Source organism: Molothrus ater, chromosome Z (genome assembly GCF_012460135.2).
Source record: "Molothrus ater isolate BHLD 08-10-18 breed brown headed cowbird chromosome Z, BPBGC_Mater_1.1, whole genome shotgun sequence".
NCBI lineage: Eukaryota > Metazoa > Chordata > Aves > Passeriformes > Icteridae > Molothrus > Molothrus ater.
The window spans coordinates 56,416,940-56,434,510 of NC_050511.2; the positions used below are offsets into that span (position 1 = coordinate 56,416,940).

The window sequence follows — 17,571 nt, forward strand, 5'->3', positions numbered from 1 at the left end:
CAAACAAAAATCACTGAGCTTCTCTCCTTCTGGGTATTTATCTTATTAAACTGGGCTTTCTTCATCCTCAGGCCAACTCTAAATGAGCAGCTACCACAGCAGTGTGTGCTGAGAACTGTGCTTAACTTTCAGCTGAAACAAGGATAACTTTAAGTGACCAGAGATTTTCCACCCTAGCTCTTAAAAGCTCAAATGGCTGAATCCTGACAATGTTTGCTAAGGAATTGTACAGTTTCTCACATGCAGAAAGTGAAGGAACCAAACACAATGCATCTCCTTCTGCTTCAGTTACCACTTCACAGCTTTAATTGTGTACCAGGACCTCACCAGGTCCTCCCTTACAGGACCTTACAGCTCCACATGCCCTTGAGCTCCAAAAGCATCTGCTACACCATCACAAACACTGCTCTGAGGAGCTGTCACAGCTAAGCATGAAGAAAAACATGTCTTGCCACGTTTGCTAATAATGTGCATAAGAATCTGCTAGTAATGCAGCCACGTGAGCCTGCTTGTTGATGCCTATTCTTAGAACCTTAAAATCGCTCAGGTTTTAAAAGATCAATGAGCCCAACCTTCTTGCACGCTGTACCAGAAATGCTGCCACAATACACCAGCTAATGCCAGTGTGTATCTATGCCTGTGGCAGCATGAAAACACTTGGCAGAGAAGTCCACCTAGCAAGAACAGAAGATAAATACCATGAGCAGTGATTCCAGCAGAAGACTCCACCTAGAGATGTTATTTATGACAGATGCGTATGTATGTATGCAAAGAAAATCATGTACTTGCCTGCAGTGCTGAGGAGAGCAGGATTCAAACCAGGGGAATTGCAAAGGAGGATTGTAGCAGTCAAGGGAAGGGAGTGAACAGCCGGCAGAAGAGTTTGATATATTTCCTCTTTCAACCAGCATGCCCATCAGGCAAGACCTCAGCCTATGAAAATATCCAGGGTCTGAATAGCAGGTAATGGAAAGAATTATTTTAACTCACAAGATGATATGAAAACATGTGAGAACAGACCAGCCACAAGACAAATAGAGCTGTACTGGAAGCCTCCAACACTGGAGCAAATTCTCCAGTTACCCCTGTAAAGAGTGAAAGTGCCTGTGCAGAGCACAACATGAGATGCAAATGCTTGCTACATGGGCACCAGTGATTCAGAAGGCAGGCTTTTTCCAGCTAGTCTTCCTAAAGCACAGACACCACTTTTGGCCTAATGAAATTGGTATGAGTGCACACAGAACCAGGACAAAAGCTATAAAGCTCTTTCTTACAAACCTTATCTTATCAAAAAGAATTAGGGGATGCCTTAATTATTAAAGGTAAAAATTCCATCAAGTGATTTAACACTAGCAGCATAGATATTAGCAAAAAATATGTACTGATTGTCCCTAGTTATAAGAGATGAAATACCAGAAAAGATTTTCTGTGAGTCAAAGTGAATAGCATTCAATATTAATTGGAGAATAGCAGTGAAATTTAGGTCCAGAAACACTAAAATTGTACAGTCAGCAAAACCAGGAAAATTGTCCATAATAAGTTTGATTCTGATTTATTTGATATTATGAATAGAATTTTTACGTTAAATTTCTTTAAATCCATTTTCCTACTGAAAGAATAATTTAGTCAAGTCATAGACATGTCTCAACTTCTGCCATGTTAAAAACTATTTTAACAGGCTTAAAATATTATATATTTAGTTCCTATCAGGAAAGAAGCTTGAGAAGTGAGGGAGTTTTCTAAAGTACCTATTTGAAAAACAATAAAGAGAAGAATCTGAATGAAAGCAGCTGATGACTGCAGCATGAGAGTTGGTTTCAGCCTGAGACTGAAAAGGCTTCTACTGGTTTTAACATGCACCATCTGAAATAGTCTCTCAAGAGCTCCAGATTCCTGGCTTCAAGCTCTCCAACAAGCAAAGAAGCATCAGTCACTGAGGGACTGGTCTCCTTGCACAGTCTCTACAACAAATACATTCACTATTTTGCAAGTGGGCTAACACAGCTGCACGTCCTGGAATGTGGTGTAACTCAACATCTTCACCAGCAAGTCACATTAGCAAAATTCAATTCTTTTGAAACAAAAAAACCAGATGTTATCCAAAGGACACTGTGAAATTTCCTTATTATATGGCTATTGACAAGGCACACTTCCTTACAGCTATCTGGTACCAGATGTTGTAGTAAACACAAGGAGGTGCTTTAATGCTATTCTGAGATAGCGCTAGAATTTCATTCCAAGCTATACAAATAAGTTGTCAGCAGAGCAACAAATTTCCATAATTTTACCTCTGAAAAACAGGTTCCCAATCTACATATGCTACCCAAGCAAGCATGTAAGGGCCAAAAGTGCTGGCTTCCCATGGCTGACGAACAAAACAGAGGAGGGCTGACAAACAAAGACAAAAGAGGTGCATTTTCTTTACACATAAACAGAAATTTTAAGGGAAAAAAAAACCCCACAAAACACCAAAATAAGTAATACTCATAAAAGTACAGAAACAATCCAAGAATGTATTTTCTGAATGTAGGCAGAGAAAAGGCCAGTTCCCCTAAAGATGCAGTACCCTGTACTAAACTATTTTTTTAAATTATCTCTATAGATGCCACATTTCTATGTAAATCATCTAGAAATCTGATGTAGATTTCATTTTTTCCCCAGAAATTCCTAAACACCTTCATGATACCAGAATTATCTGGAAGTTTCATAGGAAAATGTTACGTTAATTAAGCTTCATGCAAACGCTATCTTGTGTCACATTAGCTAAGAACATCTCTTTTTGGAAATGAGACTCTTTCAGTTGCAAGTGAGACTCTTTCAGTTGCAAGTGATTCTAAGCAGGGAAAAATCACAAATATAATAAAGTATTCCTAGAAACTTCTTACTGGGATGCACTGGGTTGGAGTCAAAGCCACTGAGGCTGTCACCTGGCACAGATACACAACTACATCCACTGTTCTCACCCTACTAGTCTTTCCTAGAGGATTAAGGCCATGCATTGTTTTTCATAAAATTAGGCAAACTATCCCTGAAAAGAATACAGACTAAAAGCAAAATAATTTGTGACTTTCATTATACGGCCTTCCCTTCTTCCATTCTTTCTTTCTAGAACCAGCTATTGCCTATCTGTCATGTTCAGCTGCACAAATTATTGACAGAGCTGTGAGCTGGAAATAGGGTCAAGTGCATGCAACAGAACCTAAACCAAAAATATGGAAAAATGGATATAAGCTGGGAGTGTGCCCTTGCAGAAAGGCATCAAAAAGCATCAAAAGCAATGTGGCTAGAAGGTCCAGGGAGCTGACCCTGCCCTTCTACTCCCACCTGGAATGCTGCATCCAGCTCGATGACCCCCATCATAAGAAGGATGTGAACCTGCTGAAGAGAGTCCAGAGGAGGCCACAAAGATGATCCAAGGACTGGAGAACCTCTCCTATGAAGACAGGATGAGAGGTGGGGTGTTCTGGCCAGAGAAGAAAAGGCTCTGGAGAAAACTCTTCTGTTTTCAACACTCAAACGGGGATTAAAAGAAAGAAGAGGAAGGACTTTTTACTGGAGTCCATAGTGACCAGACAAGGGGTTTTCAGCTGAAAGGGGGTAGTTTTATAACAGACATAGAGAAGAAATATTCTACCACGAGGGTGAGGCTCTGGCACACTGCCCAGAGAAGTTGTGGATGCCTCATTCCTGTAAGTGTATAAAGCCAGGCTGGAGGGGCTTTGAGCAACACTGCCTAGTGAAACATGTCCTTGATGACTGTGGGGGCCAGGGCCAAGCCTGATCTACCTCTGAAGGTCCCTTCTAATCCAGGCCATTCTATGATTCTGAAAAAATGGGAGCATATAGTCAAGGAATTAAGGAGAATACCAGCATGCTGAAATTACACCAGGCATCTTCCAAGTAAATACAAGCATAACTTTTGCTTAAAAAATATTTAAAGATCTATGAATGAAAATGTAGGTCTGAATATTTTGAGCTACTTTCTTCAGTCCAAGAGTAATACTTTGAAAGAACAAGGGAAAAATTAGATTTTGTGAAGAAATTTAGCTTGTGGTCCCAAGCACAAAAAAGTTCTCATCATAGTAGTTTCTGTATGTTACTCTTACAGAGGAGAACACTGTTCAGATGTACTACACTTACTTGATGTACATGTAACCACATGCAGCTGTTACAGAGAAATTTAGAGAAACCTGTCTGGATTTGTCACTCTGAAAAAAAAAAAAAAAAGAAAAGAGATATGAATCGTAGGCAGAAAAACAACCTTGAAAGCACATGGCACTTAATGAATCAAATCAATAAATAAGCATTACAAATAGATGTCTGAGAAATATTTCTGTGCATAACAAAGTTTAGCTTGGTATGAATTACCTCCTAAACTGCAAAAAAACTGATGTTATGTAATAAAACTATCTTGTATCTAATATAATAAAGTTACTGAAATTTCCTCACCTGAATAATGGCAAAACACAAAAGAATTACATTCTTCTCTTTGACAGTTTGGAAGGAAGCTTTATCCCAATAAAAAAATATGAACTCTTCCAATCATGTAAAGTAAAAGGAATTTAAAATGTCACAGAGAGAAGTTTCCTCCAACAGATTCTTTTCAGGTTGGTGTCAAAACAGACAACAATATCTGGAACATATTTACCCTGGATCACCCAACCAGCTTTATAGTCACCAGCGCTAATTGACTTACACACCTCTACTGTCAATGAGTGATCTTGTGTACTCAAAGAGGAACCTATTTTCCTTTAGTGATGATTATATTTTACTGGGACATCTAGGACTGCCTTGACCTGACACTACTCAAGTATCTCCAGGCGGTTTTCAGGAGGAGAAGAGCATGGGAAAGAGGAATTAAGTACAAGACCTGCATAGAAGGAGCACATAAAAAGAGGAATGGTGAAATTTGCTAGTCATACTAAACATTCATATGTGAATGTATAGTGCCAGAGGTACTACAAGAAGAATGGGTGTAAAACTAATCTCTTTACTTCCTTTAGAGCACTCAAAGAAGAGAGTTCTAAGCGAGCAGGCAAGTTATTGACTGAAGTCTTTCCACAGCTTTTGAATTTCATCTTCTTATTTCACTAGCTTATGTTAGAGTAACTTCACTAATTTATCTTCCCACCTTCTCTCAGCAGTTAGACTAGACTGTAAAAATATTGTTGCTGTCAAAAACGTTTTTTCTAAACTATGTGGACTTGTGAATCTCCTCAGGATTCCCATTTTAAGTAACAGAACTACTCTGTCAATGTCTGTTTATAGATAAAAACTAAATTATGCATAAATAACACAACTTGAAATAATTTAAAGGGAAGGGAAAAAAGATGTTATGGTTTTGAAGCACTTGACTGCCTTCTATTCCCTTGAAGTAATCCTGCATTGAAAGTTTCAAGATTCAGATCCAAAATAGGAGTTAGTTTTGCTGTAAGTTGCCACACAGTGAGTATTACAGAACAACTGCTGCACAATAACCGCATTTGCACAGACAGCTATTTTCCATTTCAACCTTACTGTATTCAGCCAAAATTTTCAGACACAGGAGCACAACCTTTGGGATACAGACACCTAAGTGCTGTGCTCTGCTGCATGCTTCCAGACTTCCCCAGCTTGCTCTGAGGCCACTGATAGAGAATAGAGCAGAGAATGTTACAATGTGCTTTTCAACTGAGAGGTCTAGCAGGATGTAACAGTTTTTGCATGCTTTATTTTGGAGAAAGTCACTGTTTCTATAGTACTTTCTGTCAGTAAAGAGGGTTGAGAGAGGGATGGGGGCTGTCCAGAGAAGAGGATTTCTCAGCTCTGACTACTCAAGGGCCTCTGCTAGCAGGATGCACAGCTTTCCACAAGCAGCACTCACTCAAGAGCCTGAACACCATAATTAAAATATGGTCTTGTTTAAGGTATAAACAAGTTTAAGGCATGTTATTTTCAGGGTTACACTGCAGCAACGCTAAGCACCTTAACAAATTGCCTCCAAATTAGTCAGGGCCAGTAGCGCTGCCCTTGAGGGAACTTCAGTTGAATTTACCTGAGCAGAAGAAATTGGGCAATGCTCACAGCTCTTCACACTGCCAGTGTGACACCAACTGTTTATTTGCCTCTGTAGCCAGCACAGCCCAGTGAGATCTGTACCTGGTCACCCACCCACCACAGGGGACACATGCACTCCTGTCAGGCTCCACACCACTGCTGGTGGCAGACGGCCTCTCAGGCAGGGAACCAGCCCCACTCTGGGGACACGCTTCCCAAGGCACCCCGTGTGATGTGCCTGCCTCCCTGAGGCCATCCCAGACGAGGCAGGATGCCCACAGCCAGTGTGGGGCCTCAGGCACTTCGGGTCCATGTGCCCCTGTGGCCTGCAGCACAGAGGTCAACCCAGCTGTGCCCCAGCTGTGACCTTCTTGTAATGGCACAGGTGGGTCTGACAGCTTTTGTCAAGGTAAGAGGACGCCCCAAAGTGCTCTAGAGCCAGGAAGCCTTCCAGAAAAGTTTTAGTCCACAAATTCTACCACTGCCACAGAGCAAGCCCTTAGCTGACTGAGCACAGAAAAAAAGCTGCATGATCACATAGTTTCAGACTGTCATACTGGGTATCTAAATTACTTCTCTTCTATGAAGAGCCTTTGACAAAGACCTCTCTTCTGCCTGGCACTGTTAAATTTTTATTATTCAGCTTATTTTATTATGATGTTACTCAGTTGTTCATATTAAGAAAAAATAAAGCTATAAATACACTTTTTTTTCTCTTCAGTCTTTTGTTTTTCATCTCAAGGCATTAATTTAAGCTTCTCAAGGCTCTTCTAATCCTTATTCCAGTATTTGATTTGATCCAACTTCTGAATTTAATCCTCCTAGCTAATAATTTATTCCTTTGCCTATCTGTTAGTTGACATTCTTCTCCGTTAATGTCTTTATTGCCATCAAGACTCAGAACACTAACTTTCAAATTTGTGCTGTAGCTATTCACTTTTTAAGCAACATTGTTTTAAGACAAATAAAATTGAAATAAGTCACAACTGCCTTTTTAGCTGTGGAATTCTGTACTACCTTTCTCACATACAGTTGTGAAGCTTAGAGATTATTAAATGCTACATGCTGCATTTAAGCCTGACTAGTAGAGAGGTCCTATAATTTTAAACCTAAATTTTAAAGTCCACTGTAACCCCACACTCTCCTTCCCCAACCTCAGTCACATGCATATAAATTCTTGAACAGAATTCTCTGCTTGAACAGAAAGCAAGGTAGGTTTTGTGACATGGCTTCCTGTGTGCAGAACACCAGCAAATGCTCTGGTTTAGGCACTTAGAGGTTTTATAGGTCTCAAATGCTGAAAATTTCCATCAGGTGGACCCAAACACTCAGAATTTTTTTTTTCAATACACCTTCTTCTGTGATCACTGAAATTAAACACCTGGCTCGATATGTACAACTGGGTACTCCATGTAAAGCAGGATCTTTACACCAATACAGTTTGGGTGGGATTTTGTGTTTCTGTTTTTTTGGTTTTTTTAAAAGTCCTTAAATTTTAAATCAAGTAATTAGAAAAATTAGTATGCTGAAATGCTAAGAAACTACTAAAAAAAAAGGGAACAATAAACAACTTGGACAAAGCCAATCTGAAAACACTGGCAAACAACCAATGTTTAGGGATCCTGGATGAGATGGACAGCAGTGTCCATGGGTTGAGGTCGACAGCAAGGATCATGTCCTGTGCTTTCCATCTTTTGGGGATGCCTTGAACATGCTTTCAGCAGATGGATCTTTTAGTAGTAATTCAGGCTCTCCATACTATCCAATGTAAGATCTGAAGCAGAATAAATGTATAAACTGCTAATCACCTGAGATTACATTTGAACACCTCACAGGAATAAATATTTATCACTTATCACTGACCTCACATTCACTATTCCCCCCAGTTATCCGCCTGGTTTTAAAAACAAAATTGACATTTCAAGTGACTTTAAACCATCCACCTGAATATTCAAAACTACTTGTACAGCAAATACTGCTGGCAAACCTGCACAAAAGCATTTGGTCGCAATCAGCATACTTTCTGCATCACTGACCAGTGTGGTGTTTTGCAGACCAATACAACACAAATTCATTGTTTGAATTACACAGATTTTTCTACAATTCAGATGTTAATCGCAGTTCTACTATCATTCAGTTCTACCTGTAAGTTCTAATAAATTTTCAAAAGCTCCAAGCAAAACAAGATTTGAATATTTCTTTTTCCTTAACATGAGAGTGATCTAATACACTGAAGTACTACAACTTAATGGAGAACAAATTAAGTAAATATGCCTGGAAATAATCAATTGAATTCACAAAAGTAGCAGATAAGACCTTGATATGAAATGCATGGCAATACAAGGGTATCACACAAACAATTTCTAGAATGAGATCTTCAAACAAGAAGAAATTCTACCCGTCAATATGCTGTCAAGTACAGGATCTTTGTGTAGCTGTCTGGCAGCTACACAAAACTATTAAGAATCCTACAGCACTGCTTATAGTAACAGATCTGTATTGTTTCATTATTTCATCAGAGAGGAGGCTAAAGCATCCTGTAATTTATACACAGTAACTACAAAGAAAATAAAACTGAAGTCAAACAGAGAAAGACTTCCTCTCAGTGTGTTTAAATTACTCTGAAACCACTGGAAATCACAGAAGATAGATTCACAGAATGTTAAGGGGTGCAATGGACCTTAAGGATCAGAATGAGCTTTCCTATTCCCTGTTTTACTATAATCCTAGCCATAATAAAACATCTAAACATAAAAGTTATCAACTATCTTCTTCTAACTTGACCTGCAAACTTCTGGACAGCTAAGCAAACTTCAAGACTGCCACAACATGCTCAGATTTGTCTCTCTTGCTCTGTCCTCTTGTCCTCCTTCCTGAATTTTTTTGCAAAACATTTCTACTTTTTAATCTCATAAAAAACATAATAATTTTCACATGCCACTAAACCCCACTTATCTGCCTACAAAATCATTCCAATCATGCCAAAAAGATAACAGAGCTGAAAGTTCTAGCAATACTATAAATAAGATCAACTCTAGACTACTTGAGATACAGATTTTATGTCTGGAATCCCAAACACTACAAGCTACAGGCCCAACAGCAGCAAAATGTTTTTCTCCATATCAAAGACATAAAGGTAAAGAATGTTTCCTCAGAAGATGATTTTTTTTTAAATAAAACAGTCCTGCAGTTAGTCATAAAGACAGTGCTATATACGTCAGGATTAAACAAAATCTTAATATCAACAGTTACTGACAATAAAACATCAAGATGAGCTAGAATTATAAAAAAATTGCTAAGCAGTTGTTTATTTTTGTTTCACCTTATAAAGCATAAGGTAAAAAATTCATTTGAAGTGCACCTGATAAAATGCAGATTTTGTGTTCTGAATGGAGGAAGAAGGATATGGAATGAGCTGAAGGTGGGCAAAGGTTCTTCCACAGAGCCTGAAAATTACTTTAATACACTAAAGAAAATGGGCTAAGCATATATACAAAACAAATAACCTTCTGCTGAGAAGTGGAAGGATATCATAAACAAACACATATCTAATTATGAATACTCCAAACCAACTCAATAATCAGGGCTTAATTACAGGCCATTTAACCAGGCTTACCTTATCTATCTGTTTTATGCATGCACATACTTACCACTCAGAAAAAACCATCTGCAGCAGATAAGTCAAAGGCACAGCTACCTTCTAACACCAAACTAGTATTTCTCTACATTCTGAAACCACAGTATGTAAACACTCAAAAAAACCCCATCTACCAAATGTTTTGCAAAAGATGGGAGGTATGGTTTCACTATTGATTTCATACTAGTTAACCATGATATACAAGAGATAGCTCTCAAATGCATTTCATATAAAATGGTGATGCTTAATTAATATAGCAGCAAATTCCTCTCTCTTCCCCAAGGCAAAGGAGCACTAAAATGCTCTTTGTAACTGTTAAAATAGCATGACATGTTGGTTTTGCATGGCCAGGTTTTGGTATTGGGGGCTACAGGGGTGGCTCCTGTGAGGAGCTGCCAGCAGCTTCCCCATGCCTGGCAGAGCCAGTGCCCGCCGGCTCCAGGATGGATGTGCCAGGGGCCAAGGCTGGCCAATCAGGAATGATGGCAACACCTCCTTGGTAACATATTTAGAAGGAGAAAAAGGTTGTTGGGCTGATGAAAATGTGCTCAGTGAGGAGTGAGAACATGTGAGAGTAACATCTCTGCAGGCACCAAGGTCAGTGAGGAAGGAGGGCAGGAGATGATCCAGGTGCTGGAGCAGAGATTCCCCTGCAGCCCATGGTGCAGCCCATGGAGAGGCAGCTGTGCCCCTGCAGCCATGGAGGTTCACAGGGATGCAGAGATCCACCTGCAGGTCATGGAGAACCCCCCTGGAGCAGGCTGGTGTGTGCAAGAAGGCTGTGGAGCCAGAACAGGCTCCTGGCAGGGACCTGCAGACCACTGGAGAAAGGAGCCCATGCTGGAGCAGGTTTCCGGGTAGGACTTGGTACCCACCCTTTGGGGGACCCACGCTGGAACAGGACTGACCCCATGGAAGAGTGACCACACTGCAGCATTTTATGTAGAACTGCTGCCTGTGGAATGGACTCAAGATGGAAAAGTTCCTGGAGAACTGTCTCCTGTGGGAGGGACCCCACGCTGGAGCAGAGGAAGGACTCCTCTCCCTGAGCAGCAGCAGAAGTGCGAGATGAACCAGCCATAAACTCCATGCCCCACCTCCCTGCACTGCTGGGGACAAGGGAGAGCTGGGAAGGAGGGACAGATGGGAGGAAGGTGTTTTTAACACTTACTTTACTTCTCATTATCCTGTGATCCTGTTCGGTGGATGATCTCTCCTACTCCTTATCTCAACCCTTGAACGTTTTATTCTATTTTCTCTCCCCTTTCCAGTTACCAGGGTGAGTGATAGAGCAGCTCTGAGGGATGCCTGGCAGCCAGCCAAGGTCAGCCCACAACACACTGGAATGCTTTCAGTAAGTCAAGAGGCAGTTATTTACTTCGGACATGGCAATAAAAAAGCTGAATCATATTTTAGATCATTTCACTATTTATAGCTGCTGGGGATAAGCTTTCTGCTATACCATGCACAATTCATGGATAAAAAGGATTTGTTGCAAACATCACTTTTTGAAATTGGAACACAGCAGAAGATTCATGGGCCCAGACATATCCTTTGCTTTTATACTTTCCCATATAAAGCTTAACATTTTCAGTGCCCATGTCCATAAGAAACCAGCAGAGATTATTTTATCCCCATCCCATCAACAATATTCCAGTGATGGCAATGACCCGCCTATGTCTCAGATTTCTGCAGAACTGGCAAAAGCAGGAAATTACGCTTTTGTTTTTTTCAAAACTGAGTGAGAGTAGCAATATATTCAGGCTGGAAGTGCTAGTTTGCACATACGCCCAACAGACTTCTGACAGAGACTGCTCCTCATCACCTGAAGCCTAATTTTTAATACCTTTTTTTTTAGAATGGTACAATTAACTTCCAGAACTTCACCCACCTGTACTTGCAGGTAAAGTAAGTTCTTTAGGAAAGTATAATATTCTGCAGTAATGCCAACATACTTTAGATAGCCCAGTACTATGTGTCAAATTGGAAGTGGGCAGCACTGGAGTATGGGAATTGGGTTGAGAACAACTTACTTCAGCTAGAAGTTAAAGAGAAATTCCTCTTCATGGAATCACAGTGGTTACACACCCTGTGGTAACTGATATTGCACAATCAGTAATTTAAATATGGTAACATTTTGTTTGATAAATTTCAATTTAGCATGTATTTGGATAAAATTATTGTCCCCTTCCTAAACACTTTTTACCTAACAGGCATGCTTGGTTTTTATTCCTCATTGGATCACTTATTATTACTTAAAATGCCTTTCAAGACAACCAAATTACAACACTATCTGTGTGTCATATACATGCTGGAGAGGACAATCAGTCACAGGTAACTAATGGATTTTATTTCCACCACCAGAGAGGTGTTCCAGCTTCAAAGTTCAAGAGACAAATACCTTAACAGATGAGACATGCAGGTATATGCTTCCTCTGCTTGCAGCTTGTTTTTCTGCTTCTCATTACCTTAAAGTTTAATATAGTCTTTCCTTTTACAAGTAGAGGAATAACATGAAATATAGTTACAGGTTTTTCTTCAGTTATTTACAGTTCACCCTGAATATAATTGTGCCCCAGTAACTTCTGCAGACAAAACACCAAACAAGAAAAAAATATATTGCTTGTAAAAATACTTGGTCAGCTGGAAATTCAGTTTATAAGTACCAAAGACAATAAAAGAAGCAAGCATGTAAAATCTTCAACTATAGAAACCAGTACTGTTTAAAAACAGCTTGTTTTGCTCTGCCATTTCCTGAATTCCTCTCAAGACCTCCCTAGCATGGGCACACTATTCAGACATGCTCCAGTAAGGCTCCAGTACTAGAGCAAAAATGAATCCATTAACTGAGAATGGCTTAAACACACCACACAATAAAAATTTTGCAATTGAACAGGTAATAAATATCAAACTGCTACGGTAAATGGAAGTTCTGCCAGTTCATTCTGGGGCCTCCAGACACAGGTCCAGACCAGACCAATTGCTCAATTGCAAGCACAGAGAGCCCAGCCCACAACTCATGCATGCACACACACACATGCCTCCTTCAGATGGTTTAACAACCATCACCCAGGGCCAGATGTGTATCCAAATAACTGCCATTAGCCACAGCTGCACCCAGCCTGATTTCCATAGGCCAGCACTACTGCACTCCCACTTTCTCCACTGCATTATTCCATAAACTGGGAGAAAATGCTGGGTTTTAATGTGTCCAGTTTTGTTGATCCCACTATCCTCAGCATACAACTCATCAATGCCAGCTAAGGGTATTATCATCAAAAAGTCATGTAACACTTTTTAAGTCCCTGCAAGGTTTGCTCAAGGACTGAGACATTTACTATCCATTATCTGTATTTCCAAATAAAAATGTGTTGAAATTAAGGAGCAGCTTTAACTCCTGTAATTTAAAAGCTATGCATTTTGTTTAGTACACCATCTCACACACCTGCCTTACTACAGAGATTCCAGGAACCACCACATTGAAATGAAGAAAGAAATAATGTTTTGGCTGGAAGTGACAGTGTCAATGATCAGCTCAGACAAGAGCACCTGAAACACAGGATTAACAGCTTCTAACACAAATCCTGTATTGCACACTCTCCCCCTTCTTGAGACTTGTTAGAGATGCCAGGAAACAGCCAAGTGCTGCCACTGCTCTGCAAATTACACACCTCAGTCTCAGAGCACAGAGCTCACTTCTCAGTGGGGGTGAGGTCAATCTCTAGGTTAGAAAAGGAAATTCCGGTTTGAGCAAAACATTGCTTGAGAAAGAGAATGTAAAACTGCTGTGTGAAACCTCTTATTCACATGCTTAACTGAAAAATGCCATCTTAACTTTCACTTGAACACAAATAACATTTACTCTAGGTCTTATGATCTGATGACATTGGAGGCATAAGAGGAAAAAAAAAACACGTAATTTCAAGCCATACTAACTTTCAGTAATTCCAAAGCCAGTATAAAATAAAGAGGCCTAGAATTTGCACTACATTACAGTTGAAGAATGTTGTAGACAGTTTTATCACAAATAGAATTGACAACATGGCTGCTCATGACTGTGAGTAGCTGGACACAAAAAAAACCCCCAGACCAGCCCAAAAAACTCCCCAAGTTACTTTGACATTAAATCATAGCTCCTGGAGCACCACAGTTTGTCTATTGATACTCCAAACAAAAACAAGAATGCTAGAATCTTCAAGTTGAGATACGCATTACTGAAATTTGTCTCAACACTTTTTCAAGGTATATTGTGCACAAAGAATACTTTCCCTACAAGAAAATTCTTCCTATATACTTAATTTTCAGTAAAATTTTGTTTTGTTCATCAATTCAATCGGATTCACAAAATGCGACAAACACAGTTAAGAAATTTGTCAATGGGAGAAGATGAAAGTAGTTTAAATGATTAGTCCAATACAGGGAAAATATAAAAATTACAAGAAACCTACCTACAAAGGCAGTGGGAAAATAAAGACAAAAGTAAAAGTAGTACAGTACCATCTATTTGCCTCATGATTTATCTTAAGGATGTAGAAGCTGTAACCAAATTTACCTAGAACATGGTTAAAGCTGCTAGAATATAATAAATGCAGAAAAAAATGATGGAAAGGTACTGCCAACCTTTTAGATTAAGTAGGTAATTTTAAAGGATATATACAATGGTAAGATTATGACAAATACCATTTGGTGACTTTTTTCCTTCTCATTTTTGTACTATTCATGTACAAGTATTAACAAAACATAAAGGTGAATTCTAGCCCAAAACCTCTATTATGAGGTAAGCTCAAGAAAAACATCTGCAACTTGGAAGAAAATTCATCCTAAGACATAACTATCTCAAACCAGCCACCATTTACATACCATAAATTGCTATTTCAGTAATTCAGTATTAGTTTTATACAAAACTAAACTGTAAGGATGCATCATCTGCTTTAATGCTTATTAGGCATTTTACTGCCCATCACTTGCAGTACTTGCCTAGTTGTACCAAAATACGACACTGACCAAAGTTGAGATTTGATTATCCACTCACGTTTTCCAAGCAGCAAGTATTATTATTCTTTACCTAGCAGCAACTATTTAAAGAAAACTCAAAAGAGATAAGTTAAGCCATGAAGCACGCTGAAATCTAGGTTTAGTCAGAGTAGGCAAGTTACTATTTAACGGAAATGAGCAGCTTCCTGTTGTCAGGGCAAACAGCGAGCAGCTTCCATTTCAAGCTGCAGTATTTTGTGCTCCTGCAAAGATCTGCACCACTACTTCTATTTCAATAGTGTTCCAGGTGAAATTGCTTTCAGGTGAAGCAGAGACACTAAATGTACTAGAACGTTTTAGTTCAAGTACTAAATGCAAACGTACTAGAACATTTCAGTTCCTTGTTCCTGCTTCTAAGCATGTTCCAAGTTCACAAAGTTTTGTCTTCCAAATAGAGGGCTTGGACCTCTTTCCACCGCAACACTCCTCCCCTCCAGACATTTTTTTTTTTTGCCTCCACTGTCGATGCTCTTTCAAAGCAAATTTCCTATTTAGAGCTGACAAAAGATAAAAGAGTTGGCAACAGTCAACCCAGGCAGTGAGAGTGAAAACGACTGCTGGGAGAAGTTTTGACCAGGTTGTAACGTGAGTGGTTTCGCCGAGCAGTTCCGCAAAGGAATGACTGAAACAAGACACGTGCAGTGAGGGGGAAGCATCACCTAGACCGTGTTTCGTTCAACCCGAGGTCAGGAAAGACTGCGAACATGTACCTCTAGAGACACACAGAGGTGTGGAAGGTCTGACCATTCAGGATTCTAAAAAGGAAAAATGCACACTGAACTGTGATCTCTTTTATTTGATTACCAGTATGTAAATAGATACAACTACAGGCGGAACTTCAGGATTTTCGCTAGTAGTACTTCAAAGCCCAACTGGCACGTCTCAGAAAAGTTTCTTTCACCACCACCGTGCAGACTTCAGCTGCATCACCACGCCTGCCTCTGCCTCAAGAGCTACAGGTCAGTCCTGCGCGCCCCGGCACAGCGGGGGACGCGGGGCAGGGCTCACTCCGAGTGAAAGCAGAAACATTTCTGGGAAAATAGCGAAAAGCTAGCCTACGAGGTTCGATACCGCAGAGCAGAGCAGCCTTCACCCAAGCACATCGGCAGTGAGGAAACTCTCCCCGCGTGGTTCCGGGAAGCTCCCACCTGGAGCGCGGCGCCGGGACCCGCCGGGGCAGGAGGCGGCAGCGACCCGGACCCGGGGCCGCTTTTCGCCCCCCGGGGCTGAGCCCAGAGCTCTGCCGGGGCCGCCGCCGGGCCCCAGCCCGCCCCGCCGCCGCTCTCGGCCGCGGCTGCTGCGGGCGCGCAAGGCAGGGGCCGGGGCCGCCTGGCGCGGCGGGGCCGGGGATGGGGAAGGGGCCGGGGAAGGGGCGCGGGAAGGGGCCGGGGCCCCGCGGGGCGCAGGGCGGCACTCACTGTGTGTGCGCGGCGGCAGCGGCGGTGCCGAGCGGAGCGGGAGCGGCGGCGGCGGCTCAGGACTCAGGGCTCGGGGCTCGGGGCTCCCGCCGGGACCGGGGCGGGGCCGCTGCCAACCCTGCCCTGCCCTGCCCTGCGCTGCGCTCGCCCCGGGCCGAGGCGGGGCCGATCGAGCCCCGCCTCGCCTCTCGCACCAGCGGCCGCCGCCAAACTCTACGCACAGTCGTCTGTAGGCACCGAGCTGCATGCAGAGGCGGTTTAAATTTTGGCAGCAGCTCGCTGCGAGCCTGACGAGATGCATGCTCTACTCATACCCACTGTCGTGTGACTCGCGCAGGGGCTCCTAGGAGTTAGAGAACAAGTCTTGAACACTATTACGGCCAGAGAGGAGGGGAATTCGTGCCAGGAAGGTGCTAATTCGAGGCCTGGGAGGGGCAAGATCAGGTTAGCAGAACCCGGTCCGTGCATCTCGCGCGAGAGACTGTGAAAGCAGCAGCTCACACCCCTATCGCCGAAGAGGAGCATCCCAAGTTACGGGACAGACGGCCTTTGCAACCACCAAGAGCCTTCAGAGTTCCCGCTGTGGATACCAGGAACCTGGGCTGTATAAAGGCAATACTGCTTATACTGCTTAATGACCCAGGGGGAGGTTAACAAAGCTTGGAAAGAAGGATGTACTACTGTGTAGTAGTACCAAAAAGTGCCAAATTCACAGACCACAAGGACATCAGGCAGAGCTCCCAAGATAAGGAAGACACCAATAAATCCAATTGAGCAACCGTGCTACAATCATCTTGATTGGATAAAAGGTAACACCGGTGGGGGATATTGCAACCAGCAGCTCATAGCCCTTCGATCCAAGAAATCCACCGACTCAAAAGAAGAGAAAGAACTAATTAGACTAGGAAACAATGGAATCATTAACCAATACAAGACAGGATACTAACTAGAGAACTATGCACCTTGTAGATAATAAACATGGATTCCTTTGTTTGCTAAAACACATAGTGAAAAATCTTCATAGTCAGTTTTGTCTTGTGTACCCAGCACCCCTTCCTGCACAGAACTTACTAAAAGAAGGATGAATTAGGTCCCCCCACCCCACCACTGAGAAGCCCAGGATGAAAAAGGACCAACAGGACACCGCTGGATCTGTAAGTGGCGACTATCTTCTACTGGCACTCTCTCTCTCTTTCCCCTACACACTAAAAGTTACAAATAAAGTCAGTATTGTTGAACTGCCATTTTGTCTCATTTGCTCCTTAATTTGGGCATCTCTCACTCATCAGATTGTAACAGGTGCATTCATACTTGTACCTCTGCTAGAGGTGACAACAGAGGTGGATGAAGCTCCCAAAGACCTACACAGGTTTTCAAGCTTAAATGAAACAGAAAAGGGGATTCAAAAGTTAAGTTGACAACAGAAAGTGCCATTACTACATCAGC

At 41.6% G+C, this 17,571-nt stretch overlaps 1 protein-coding gene across 1 annotated transcript in view; it reads right to left on the reverse strand.

The window, feature by feature from the left end:
• Nucleotides 1–16,199, reverse strand: part of TNFAIP8 (TNF alpha induced protein 8) — a 56,470-nt gene extending 40,271 nt beyond the window's left edge. Inside the window, exon 1 of the mRNA XM_054518011.1 lies at nucleotides 16,126–16,199. Within this exon, the coding sequence (XP_054373986.1) occupies nucleotide 16,126 (1 nt within the window). The 5' untranslated portion in view covers nucleotides 16,127–16,199. The remainder of the gene's footprint in view (nucleotides 1–16,125) is intronic.
• Nucleotides 16,200–17,571: the final 1,372 nt, after the last annotated feature.